The 13,644-nt window shown below is 36.1% G+C and overlaps 1 protein-coding gene across 3 annotated transcripts in view; it reads right to left on the bottom strand.

Moving 5' to 3' along the window:
• Window positions 1–13,644, bottom strand: part of EVI5 (ecotropic viral integration site 5) — an 80,689-nt gene that overhangs the window by 7,483 nt on the left and 59,562 nt on the right. For all 3 annotated transcript variants that reach the window (XM_065655693.1, XM_065655692.1, XM_065655694.1), the window contains one exon: window positions 12,736–12,831. In XM_065655693.1, coding sequence (XP_065511765.1) covers window positions 12,736–12,831 — 96 coding nt within the window. The remainder of the gene's footprint in view (window positions 1–12,735; window positions 12,832–13,644) is intronic.

Raw genomic sequence — 13,644 nt, 5'->3', positions numbered from 1 at the left:
AGCACATTTGGCCATTTATTTGGAACTGAGTTTGGCATGACCAAAGTGGGAAACCTGCACAATCAACAACAAACCCTGAAAAGAGTTTATCACTCTACAATAGTGCAAGTTTAATAGTTTCTATAAAATAGTATTTCTAAATAATATAAGCTATAAAATAGTAGTTTCCTAAAGAAAATGAACTCTGCTTTGTATGGATGAGTTCAGAGATGTATTTGCTTCCCGTTGGCATTACCTCATCTGTCCTCCAAAAAATTTCATAATGCTCATACCAAGATAAAAATAAGTGACAAAAATTCTTAGAAGATTTGGTGGAGTATTTGCCTCCTTATTTGTAAGTGTAATAAAATTAATCTTGGTGAAGAGTTCATTTGATTTCTTAGGGTTTTTAGGACAAGCAGAAAGAAGCAGAGAAAATTAATTTGATATTACTTGCAGTATGGCAGAAGGGTTGAAAGAAGGCTGATTTGCAGCATAACTTAATGGTAGGAAGACTGCATCTGTCCATATCCAGTTATCTCTCCAGGGTCTCATATATGTCTGAACTTCTTGATCTGTATTATTTCAAAACAGTGCAACTGTTTCTAGAGTTCATAAACGGAACTCAATCCAATCTAATACAGTTGCAGTATGATCTGTCCACTTGTTACTGCAATTGCAGCAAAACACCTTGAAACTGGCAACAACAGAAGCTGATCCGAAGTCAGAACAAGTCTTCAACTTCAGGCTTGAGGGGCCCAAAACAGAACAGCACTGAATGACAGTATTAGATACCCAAACAGACCTAGGCTGCTGCTTTTGCTTGTACCAATACGGCTGCTATTCTTAAAAGGTAAAAACCCAAAGAATCTCCAAACTGAGATTTTTTTTTTTTGTCATCTATAGTGCAATTAAAAACAAGAGTCATGAAGTACTACAACACTAGATGAATCTGCCCCTCTCATCATTAACTCACTGGAATCCAAGTTCCTGTATGTGATTAACTACTAAATTATTCTGTTTAAGGAATTACCTTTGGTTTTGAAATTCGTACTTTTAAAAGGATGACCCAGAGTAACGCACTGGTATACAACCTGATATATTCATCTCAAATGAACTTTGCTGACCATACCACTAGACAGAGTTCAAACCATTGCAGTGTGTCATAAGTGAAAAGCAAAAGAGCAGCAAGAAATTTCCAAGACTGAGTCATTTCAGGCTTCTGGCTTTTTTAATAGCACATAAATATTTAGCCTCTGTTTTAAATTGCCAGCTTCTGTAACTCATATTCAGTCTCACAGTAACACAAAATGCTTTAGAAAATCCCTATAGATATCAGGAAGTTTAAATAAAATCTACGAAATCATTTTAATGCATTAAAAGAAAGTCCATGTCCAGTTGTCCTGCTGTTTATTTCATAATGCTATGAATGTACTCTTACATTTCCTGACTTAAGTTTTTATAAAAGTGTTTTCTCAACATTATCAGTTAAAGAGCACTTGAACCAAAAGGAAATATGATGTTAAATGTATGTTGCGTATCAGTTTTACCATAGACGAGTCTGCTGTGTTGTAAACGTGACAAAGATTAAAACTAGCAGCAAGTGTTCAGACCAGAAGGTTTCCAGTGAATCAGAACAGGAAACCAATAAAGCAATCAATGGGAGGTCATGACTTTTTGATCACTGCACTGTATGGTTAAAGAATCTGGTTTTGATCTAGTGCCGTGTAATCAAATTAAACTTTGAAGTTCTGTATCAAATATGCAATTGAAATACCAACAGTGCTAAGGACGTATCAAACTTTTAAACTCTTTTCAAAACAAATCAGTCTTTGGTAACTGTAAGTAAAATTTTATCTATTGAGGGATTTTTTTAAGATCTGACAAGTTCGTTGCAATGTGGTTGTATGCAATTCCAAAAAAAGTTCTAAGCTGACTTAGTACGGGGAAGTTTCTATAAATAGCTAGTTGGTAGGTGGAAGGAAAGTTCCCAGAAACTCCTCCTACAATAAGTTCTAATGAAAGTGTTTATTTGGAGTGAGGACATGGCAACAAATATATTTTAAAATAGCAGCATGATCACACTGAATGTACTGCAATTATTATATCCAAGGAACTACCTGAATCTCAAATGCTCCTTCTCCCTAGAGCATGCAACTATAAATGCAAACGTTACTGAAACCTCAAGCATTAACTAGAACGTACAGGCTGATACAGAGACTGAAAATGTACCCATTATGGGCAAGTTACAGGAAATGATCATTTTGCACTTTTACTCTGTCCTTTTAAAGCAGGAGTTAAACTCAACATTTTTTAATGGACTAAGTAACATTTATTTTTGCCTCCGCTTGCAGAAATTACTTTCATCTGTGCTGGCTGCCATTCTGAGAGTGATAAAAATTTTAGGAGGGGTTTTCATCACATTTCCAATGTTTGCCCCACTTATATTCAGATAAATGTATAGAGACATATTACAAGCTAATACATAGCATTCCTCTCCTGAGCTTGTTTCTTACATAGATGGCACCTGTATATGGTTGCCGACACAAAATTTTTTGCAAGGAACAACTACTCAGATAAATTAAAACCAGTAGAACCTCAACCCTTTCACTTTTTAATTCCCAAAACTTGATTTATAGGCAGAAACATAGGATAGACCCTGACATTGCTATAATTAGCACAGCAGACAGGTCACACAGCTTCAACAGTCAAGAGAGGAGCATTATTGCCATGATAACAAAATAACTTTATAATCAGTTTACTTGCTTTGGCAATCCAGGCAAACTCTAAACAGGGACTTAGTATAGTTAAGTGTAGCTAGCTAGATTAACTTCTAATGCTGCAATCAAGAATAGTGTATTGCTCAGCAAGATAGATCTGGAGCTTTGGCACAGTAGGATACAGTCAGGAAAAAAAAAGTGGGGGGAATGTTTGTAAAGAGAACAATCACCAGTCTTCATTTACTTCAATCACTGAAACGAATATGTCAGTAGTGACAGTGAAACAGTTAAGATTCATACCTAAACTGTTGCCCTCATCTGAGTGAACAAAGTCATACCTATTCCTTTTGAGGACAGACTACATCACTGTCCTGCTTACACTGGTCACGTTCAGAGGTTGCCTTCATTCTCACCAGAGATGGAAGATATTTTGTAGATGGTGTTGTTACTGGGCGGGGGAGGGAGAGGAATCTACTTTACCTGATGCAAAGATGAAGATGTAGTTTGTAGCCAAAGATTTGTGGAATGGAGTATCATTATGGAATCAATCCTACCTTTTTGGGCAAGTGTAATATGTCTGTATTAATTACACTATGAACACCCATTCAAAATTAATTTAATTAAACAACAGATGTTCATAAAACATACAGGGATTCCATTGTGCAATATCACTTCTGCCTGTTGATTGCTTAGTTAAGGCAGACAGTTTCTAAAGCTAGTTTTTTTATTAAGGGTAGGGTAACTAAACTGGAGAAAGGTATTGGAGAATGAAGACTCCCAATCTGTTCAGTTTCACACTTCTGTAACAATCTTGGTATTATCAAGCCAATATAACATCTCTGACTCTCAAGAACAAGCTGAATTAAAGGAATAAAGCAATTCACTTTTCTAAAGCATACAGTATATATTTAACTATCCTGTGTAGACAAAGCTGCTATGTTAGATTGGGTGTTTGCAAACCACATGATCTCACAAGCGCTATCTTATCACATCACAGGTTCCTCAGACTGACCACAACCACTTAAATCAGACTCTGCCAGCACAGAGGTTCGGTAACTTTGACACGTACTAGTAAAGCAACTACATTTTTAGCTGTCCAGCAGCTTTGCAAGAACTTCATTTGTGGGGAGGGAAAAATCTGATGTCTCTTGTCCAACTGTGCTTGCAAGATACGGTAAAAGAAAAGCACATGATTTATTGTGCTACAAACTTCCACCACAAGTTGAAATGCTTACTTTGTAAATCTGAGGACTAACATATTTCCTTTCAGGGACAACATTTCTTATCAAGTAAGAAAACATTTATTGAGAGCCACATATTTTGAAAGCATTTGTCTAGTAAAACAAACTATTAGAAGGTATTAATGTGATTCTACTCAGTATTGAGAAAAAAGTGCTTTGCAAGCATTAATACAGTACTTTTAACAAATGTTACAAACTTAGTGAGAACTATGAAGTGAGAACAATGTAAAAATTGACCGAAGCAAATCCCACAAAGATTAGCTGGTTTTATGAAAGCAAGTAAAATTACAATTGCCAGGAGACAAATATACATCTGCCTATACTACATAGAAAATAAATAGTACACTCCTTTCAGAAGAAGGGGAGGAAAAATAAGTTGGCAAGAGACTTGAGTAGAACAGCACTATACCTAATTATGAATTTTACAGGAAGAGTACTAGGCCTTTTTGGACTTGCTCTTCTCTTTTCAGTTCTGATGAAATAAGTGTTACCTATTTCTGTTTCCAAGATATCTAAATGCTGATAAATCTGATCTTCTCTCATTCTCATTTGCCTATATGATCTGATCCCCTGCTAGCCAACACTTTATATGCGTCTTCTGAGGAGAGCTTTAAAAAAATTCTAGTAGGTTGAACTTTAACTAGAATTTGCTTTCACCAGTTAAACCTCCTGTCCCCATCATGCAAAGCTATGTGCAACTCATTCACAGGTTTAAAAGTTACTTAAAGATGTGCCCACACTGTAGTCATGACTGCAACACAGCACAGACACATCCAAACCAAGTAGCTGGACACCAGCAGTCCAAGTACAGCAGGATGAAAGCTCAGAGTTATTTACCCTGCTTCTATGTGTAGTCTAGTCGTACTTCAGATAAGAGAGCACTTCATTTGTTAAGCACTGAATTTGACTCAAAGGAAGTCTAGTAACAAAATTAACAGAGAAAAGGAATAATGCTTCCTGCTGGTATCCCATCATCAAGCCCAGATGCTGTTATTGTGAGAGAAAGAAGAGCTAGGAATGCTGCTAGAAGCGGCCAACCCATCAAGTGCTACTCCAGTCGGCCACAAGCAGCAGCATCATTTTGTGCTCATCTATGGCTGATGCAGGAGTTGTCATTTAGCTGCTTGTAAAGATATCCCCTCATCTCCTCAGGGGACTAAACTGTGCTGGGGACCAGAACCACTCACTGATTTGAGATTATTAGCTGATAATAAAAAAAAAAAACCACAAACCTGAGGAAATAATTTAGCAGCTTTAAAACAGCTTACCTACCACACAAGTTTATGGTATTCAAGACCAAAGGAACTGTTGATGGCATTTAAACCTTTCTCCTGTGTATTATAGTGCATTGAATTTTATTTAGGTGTTGTATTATGTGGCCTATATAGATGTGTTTTTTTAATCCTTCACATTGATTGCTATCGTTTAGTTTCCCTTCTCCATTTTAGTTTCAGCAGTGAAAGCCTACAAAGCTAACCCAAGCTGCAAAATGTATCCTTAACTCAGCCACATTACCAATTACTCCTTTGGTCAAAACTTATGCATTATTTATCCTCAAAGTAATTACTTAAAGAGTCTTGAATTTTATTTACACAAGCAAAATCTTTAAAAAGCATATTATTTAATCTCCAACTTTTATATCTCTTTTCATTAGGACAATCTTAAAATGCTAGCTCACCAGGAGCAAGATAAGTCCATGAGATAACACCTATATCAGAATCTTACTGACTGCATTAGGTTCTTAAAACATAATATCAGGTCCAGTCCTAGATAAACTATATGTATGTCGGAATGGAAAAGTAGTAAACTAGTGGTCACTACTACTTTGAATAGTCGTCAAGTTTTCAGATAGTGAAAACAGGAAATACTTGAAATAAAAAAATCCCCTCCTTTTCTGCATTATCTATGTGTAAGAATTTAATCACCAGAATTTAACTTAAAGTGACTATTATAGCCTTTTAAAAGCCTAAAAAAAGTATTTTGGTGAAATCATAATGCTCCAGTCATCTGTCGTCTTGTTCTTTTCCATTGGCCATGCTGAAATTCTGTTAACATGGGCAGTTTGCAGAGGGTTTTCTAACTGTTGGAAAAGAGCACCACACTAACATCAGGATTTTGGTTTTCATTCAAATACCAGAAACACATGTGTAAGATTTGCACATCAGAAAACAATCTCATCCTTGCTTCCTCTCAAAATATTGCAAGTAATTATTTAAGATTATAGCTCATTACAGAGGACAGTTAGGAGAAAACTAGCTCCATGTTCTGACATTGCTCAATAGCAGATGCCTGGGAAAGAATATAAAAATAAGCAAATATATAGGGGTACTTTACCAGAATGTTCTTCCCAAACTCCAGCAAGTAGCCCATTTTTCAATTATACATGTGACATTTGTGCATCTCCAGGGATTCTTTTTCCCCTCATGAATTTAGGCAGTTATTTTTTCTAATCTGTATTAACATGGATTTTAGTATGTGAAACAATTTTGGATCTAAAAGAATTTAAACTGTTAAATTTGCAAAAATCATATCCTCTAGTGTTTTTTCAACACAACTCCAGTTTCATTTGAAGATCCTCATTCTTGCACTGGAAGAGAAGTGAACAACTGCTCCCTACCCATCTTCTTCATCCCACTTACAGTTTGAATATTTTATACCTCTCCCTTCAAAATTCCTTGGGTGAAAAAAAGAAAACCCAACCATTTCAATTTACTAATGTTATCCAGACACCAAAAGTAGGTGAGTGGGAATTAGCTGATCCTCCTTCTTAGGGTCACAAGTTTCACTGGCTGCTGAAGGTGACTAGACAACAGTTAAGAACAGTATGAGAAGCAAAAGCAAGGGCACGAAGAAACAAGTTGCTTTATTTCAAAACTTGCTATTTTGCTTCTGTGATCTTCCCTGGTAACTTTGTGTTTATTATGCTTTTGCCATTAGTTCAGCCAACTCCTAATTCAGTCATTTTTTTGTATCCCCTGATAATCACAAGAGATATAGGAAAGAAACATCCCAGTATCTTTTGAAAGCTCTACTCGAATCTAAGACAAGAATTGCAGATAAATTCCCAGAAACTACCTTCTCTCCTTAACAAGTCTCCTTGACTCTATAGAGGCCTGAAAACTTTTATCTGGATTTTTTTTTAACCTAAGAATACAGATCAAGAGCAGAAGGTGCCAGGCTTATAAAGAATATTTTGTATGTCAAAAATGCCAAATAATTTGTCAAAAAGGAAAAAAAAAGGCATCACTAAGCTCTGAGTATTTTTCAGTTGCTTATGAGCTAAAAACAACTACTGGATCCCTCAAGTATAGGAAAATGTTAAAAACCGATTTTAAAGAGCTATCTTCAGCATCCATATTCCTCCTTTCTAAGGAAAAAATGCATGCTAAGTGAAGGAAGCACTAAGTTTCTCTATGTTGCTTCTCCCTTTCATAAAGCTATATATAGCATTGGCATTATGAGGTGCTCAGCAATCCCAAATTGTAGAGACTACTTGCTTTTGTGGACTTGCATACATTAGGCACAATTTAGCTTTTTATATGAAAACTGTCATAAGATTAAAGCAAACCTACATTTGAAATACTGTAGAAATATAAATAAGAAACTGAAATTTAGCAGCAAAACAAGCTCACTAAAACATTCCAAGAGACACAAAAATCAGCTAGTGGTATGACAAACTTTACAAAGTTTCACTTGAAATACAATTTAAACTTAAGCACTTCAGTCCTAAATCACAAAGTCTGTAAGACTGGAAACCACTTGCTTTGTCTCCAAAGGTGTCTTGTGGTCTGCCAGTGTAGTTTGTGGGTAAGCATGTCAATTCTAATCTTTTGTACCACTCCTGTAATCTAGGTAACACATACAAGCCTTGCAACATCCAACAGGAAGCAGAGACAGCTGCTGTGTAATATATGTAAAGTGACTGCATGTACAGAGGGGTAGTGCATGAAATGCAGAACTTCAGTTTATAAATCATTTAATTCCATTCAGTTTGAACTAAAAGTAAAGAGTGGCAAACTACAAAGAACCTCCTTTTTTTCCCCAGTATGTGATTTATGTTGAACCAAGCAACAGCTAGTTCAAGATTTATCTTAGTCAGTTTTTCTTAAGCCTTCAACTTTACTCAATGGAAAGTCATCCAAACTTTATACCTATTCTTTTCTACATAGAGTAACTGCTTTACTTCAGTACTACCTACTGAACTGGGATACTCTCTAGAATAGTAAAAATGTTTCAAAACAGTTGCTTTCAGTTAACATTTCAGTGTCTCAAAGACAACTTCTATGAAGTACTAGCACTCCTTGTGCAGCCTGAGAGTATGTAGCTCACAGTACAAACCTTGCAGCGCCTGTATACTCACACCATTTACGTTACGTCAGTTAATGCACATTAACTGTAAGGTCAAGCAACAGAGTATAGCGCTTAGACCTTTTTTCTTTTGTGCCAAAGACAAGGCAACCAAACCTGTGTGTTTTGTGACAAGAGTAACAAAGTTGCTTCACAGAAGCTTCAGCCTGTCAGGACTGCACCGTGGAAAAGCGTTTTAGTTTAAAATCCTGCTAAGCTAGGAATAGTCAAAAATGCTGTAGAGATAGCTTTAAGAATGGAAGGAAAATGGAGGAAGAAAGAAAATGCTAGGTAAAAATCTTTCAATTAATGAAAATACAAATGACAATGGGACACAAATTCCTGACAAGGCAAGCAGAGTGTTTAAGTCTAGTGCATATTAAAAGCTGTGAAATAATTTTATGTCATGATTTCCTGTTTGGATCTGTGACAATCCTCAACATTTCAGGTTTTCACACTAGTTTCAGCCTTCAACAATAAAGCCATAAGGCATAAGCATCTTTGTACCCAGTAAAGCAACTTAGCCATTGAGGAAAAGGAAGTATAGCACTAATCTGACATTTAACGTACAGAACTTGACACAGGATTAGCTATTGGCTGCCTAGAAATACTACAGCCTCCGAGTGTCCTTTCATTATGCACCAGCTATTCTCCAAATGTTGATAGCTTGTGTAAAAGATTAAAGGATGGCTGTCAGTAACTTTCTAGGCAACAGAAAAATGATTGACATATATTTACTGAAGTTAAAATTGCAAGTTAATAATAATTGCTTTACATGGTTTACACGTATGTGAACTCCAAGTGAAGTTATGGCTGCACTAAGGAATTTAAGTATGAATTCAGCATTTAACTTAGTAATGTAAATTATGTTAAATATTTTGATTCTAAGCCATATTTGGTTACTCGAGTTAGTGCAAAGAAAGTGATGTGAGTAGATCTAAGGTGGCATGCACAGAGCAGAAGTTTACAACACAAGTCACACTGTTACAATGTTCTCAAAGCTCCAACTTTTGTCTGTATGCTTTCCTAAGTGTTGATCAAATACGAGTTTAAGACCTACTGTGAAGTAGTCAGTAAACAATTCAGCTTACCATACTACAGAAATCCACTGGTTAGGTATAGGAGGAATCAGGCAGGTATCTTGTTAGGACAAACCGAAAAACCAATATAGTAATTTCACTTACAGTTATTTTACCTTATTTGAAAAGTAATAAAAAAGGCATCATATTTTTCTATGTAATTTATGTTGTACATTTAATAGCAATGTGCCTAATCAGTTCAGTTTTGGATGCCATACTACTAATTTCCAGTATGTGCACTTTCATTCAGTAGCAGAAACACAAAAAACTTGAATTTACTACAAATAAGTCTTCTTATAATATGATTTGAAGAGCGACTGTAGCATTACTATTCCCAGATGAGTAATACAATAAAAGCAGCTGAAATTTATCTTTTAGGCTGCAAGGTGAACACTATAAGATGCATGCAGAATTTTGAGCTCAGAAAAGGAAGACCAAAATTATTCAGTGGGCTCAGATTACAAAGGGCAATCACTGGAGAGGATTTAGCTGTAGACCCCGGGCAGCAATAGTGACCTCTCTGACGTTCTCTGGTGTACCAGGTTTGCCCTGTCCCTGGCTGCTAGCCTGGCTTGCACCTTTCACTGGAACTCTGCCATTAGGATGGATCGTGCTGTTGCCACATCTTGGTACCATCACCATCTGATGGATCATATCACAGGATAGAGTTAAAGTATCTAGCTCCTCCAGGTTCCACTGATACAGGAGCATGTGCATTCAGATTGCTGGCCAGAGAGATGAAATGGAGTTTATCAGAAGGCCAGAATATGGACTTAGTTTGCAGTTACTTATATTCAATATAGGATTAGTTCATTATTTTCTTCCATCCTTCAGATGGAGAACCTGCAGTTCTGATGTAAACTTCTGTAAAAATGCAGTACTGGAGAGAAAAAAAAATTCAATAAGTGGAATCAACATTGATAGCCATGCCAAGACATTTAATCTTGTTTCACACACACTCATCCCACCTCTACCTTAAAAGTACAACTTCTGCATTAATTTATGTCCAGTTTAAAGTTCCACAATTGCAATATATTAGATGGTAACCATTCAGTCACCAAGAACTCTGTTCCTTTACCAGTGCCTTTTACATGTTAACCAGTTGGGAGGTTGTGGTCAGCATGTCACATACACCATCACCCTATCTTCAGGAAGATGAATTTGCAAATTTGTAACGTTTCTTTTAGCTTTTGCAGAAGTAGAATTAAAAGGCAGCTAGCCAAAGAGCATGGTCATTAATGGATCTACACATGAAGATACTTCAGTGCAGATGTAAAAAGTCAGTTTATTTAATTGGTATTGACTAAATTATACTAATCCTAACATTTAGCAGTTGAGGGCAAACATTTTTCCCCTCTTCCTATTGCAATTTTATTCAGATTTTGCTGTTTCAGGAAACACTGCAAAGTTCTTTACTTAGCAGCTATGTTAATCCAATACTTTATTTATTAGCACCAACTTACCTATAAATACTACATACATTTCAGACTTAACCTTACATTATCTCAAAATCAGCCCAGTGGGTTATTCTCAAAATAAAGGATTGTGCATTTCTTCCAAACTTTTAATTTAAAAAAGAGACATATGTAAACAGCTGGGGGGGGGGGGCGGGGAGGTGCAGAATGGATGACACAGAAATAGTCATTAGTAAACAAGGACTTCCAGAGTTTAAGAAACTCTATGTAAGGAAGCATTCAGAAATTCTGCCAAAGTAGAACCAGTCTACTAGATACTGAGTTTCTTCCTACTGTTTCTATCTATTCCAGAATGAGATACTTGGTTCCTATAGTGTTTACCTAGTTTAGAAATTAAAAATAAAGCAACAACAAAGCACACATCTGGAAGAGGAGTGCTCTTCTATGTGGAATTACTCCAACTCTGCTATTGTTGAAATTCATATTCTCCCTAGATGATATTTTCTTTCACTCAAATTGAAATGCTAATAAAGATTTCTCTAGATTTAACTGTTTAGGAATCACTGTTACTACTCAGAATTATCATTGGTCTGTGAGCTAACAAACCTCATCTTCATTCCAACCTGTTCACATTAACTTATACACATTAAACATGTACACACTTGTATGCCTCATGACAACTGAGTTGCTTGGCTGAGCATATGACAAATGTTTGTATAGGTAAGATGATGCAACAGCTTTCCAACAGTAATCCTACTTTTCCTCCAAAGTGGTGGTTTCTTACCTTTTAAGCCTTTTTATTCATAATGTAAAATATTTGGTTTTCTGGGAATTCGACAAGCAACTTTCTCATAAGGAACAAAACAAGCTAGTTATAGTCCTTTAATGGAAAACACCAGGTTATTGATTTTTAAACTTGTTTTTAAGTGAGCTTAATGATTGGTAAAGGTGCTGGACTGATGGCCCTGGAGAGTATCCTCAATCTATAACACAGACAGCATTCCGAGATCCTCCACTTTAACTCTCAAGGGATTGATCCTAAAAGGTTGAATCCACTAAGGTTGTTATGAAAACACTACCTACACTTAAATAAAGAACCTGTTTATTTAACAAAAGCAAGGCGGCAACAAACAAGTAATTAGTTTGTAGTGCTCTGTGATACTGTGGTTTTAAGCAACACTATCAGAGCTGTGTATTAGAAACAGAAGCAGACTACAATGCAAAGATGACCGCACATTTTGCACACAGTGTGGTATTAGGTAAAGACATTTCTTCACTATGCAGGATTAACTGAAATGAGCCAGTGAGCACAGTGGTTACATAAGGCATTTTGGTTTCAGGACCTTTTGATCTTTTTAACTAACAGAAAGTTGCTACAATTATTAGAGCAAGGAAGTTTGAAGACAGAAATGTAATAGGTTGAAGGTTTTGGCAGTTTAAAACTTAAAAATCTGTTAACTGATATTAAGCAAGCATCCTTTTTCTTTTAAGCAATCTCAGTATACTACCACTTAATTCATCCTCACGACATCAAGAACCAAAAGAAAATCTAAACTGCAAAAATGCAGTTTAGTTTCTAACTACATTAGCCTCAAAAGTTGTAGCAAATAAAGACATAAAGGGGCTTATTTTCATGCGCACAGCTCCGAATACAATAAATGCAACACAGTGAAATATGATCAACCCATGAAATTAAGGAAAACAACTAAGACAGAACGTAAACCCTGATCTCATGGTCAAATCATGTAACTAAGCAATTTTTTCTTCTTTTACATTCCAGAATAAGGGCAAGATTCAGGTATAAAAGTTTGCTTTCTTCCATTCACTTTAAATAACGTATGTTAGCAAAATCAGGTACTGAAGCTGTAATAACTATTAGAGAAGCAAAACCTACTACAAATGAAAGATAAGACAAAAGGTGCAAGTGTTCAGAGACTAGTATTTTACCACTTACCTCATGATGCAGCTCAGCTATCTGATCTTTCAGTTCTCTGATGTACTGGTTAGAATCAGATTTATTAAGCTGCCCTTGAATTTTTCCTTCTTCTTTCTGTTTTGGTTAAAAAAAGAATCTTATTCAAATTATTCACAGATATTCTATATTTAAAGTCTTATTTTAACCATCTTCATATTTTTGTCATGAACAGAAGCTATTCACAGACACTATCCAGCACTTTACATCTGGTTCAAATTACAGCAGGTATCTAGGGGTGTCAGTAGCTCAGAACAAGTTGACCTCAATACCAACCATCGTACAGGCAGGATTCTATGGAGGACCATGAAAAATTAAAGCTTCACAGGTGGAATTCACATCCAGGGTACATGAGGGTTGCATACGCAATTTAGTAAAGCATCCCTCCAGAATACTATCAATATATGGAGCATACGTTAGTCTACATTATTTTCACTAATGTGAAGTTTTCATTTAGTAACAAGGAATTTCCCTTCGTCTCCGAGTCACAAGTAAACAAAACATGTTCATTCCTTGTATTGCAGGACATGTGCTGGGGAACACTACCTAGGACAAGCTTTTTTCTCCCCTAAAAAAAGTTGTAACATTTAAAACATTATGGTATTTATCATATAAGAGTTTCAGAGAGCATAAGTGAAGAGAGGTATATCCCCTAACACCAATACTGCAAGAGGTACAGATCAAAATTGGCAAGTAAAAAATCCAGAGAAAAAGAGGAATGTGAGATTTCCCTCATTTGTCAGCCAAATGCAGCTCCTAAATTCCAAGATGCTCAAGAAGGTGTCATCTGCACTTGAATGCCTGCAACACTAACTTTCAGCTTGTCTCTAAAGGGAATCATAATGTGACTGAACCAAACCTGGCAAATCTGAGATAAATAACCACCTTGAT

This window comes from Caloenas nicobarica, chromosome Z (assembly GCF_036013445.1).
Source record: "Caloenas nicobarica isolate bCalNic1 chromosome Z, bCalNic1.hap1, whole genome shotgun sequence".
NCBI classification, from domain to species: domain Eukaryota; kingdom Metazoa; phylum Chordata; class Aves; order Columbiformes; family Columbidae; genus Caloenas; species Caloenas nicobarica.
The sequence above is the reverse complement of the archived record's forward strand: the minus strand, read 5'-3'. Positions and strand labels throughout refer to the sequence as shown.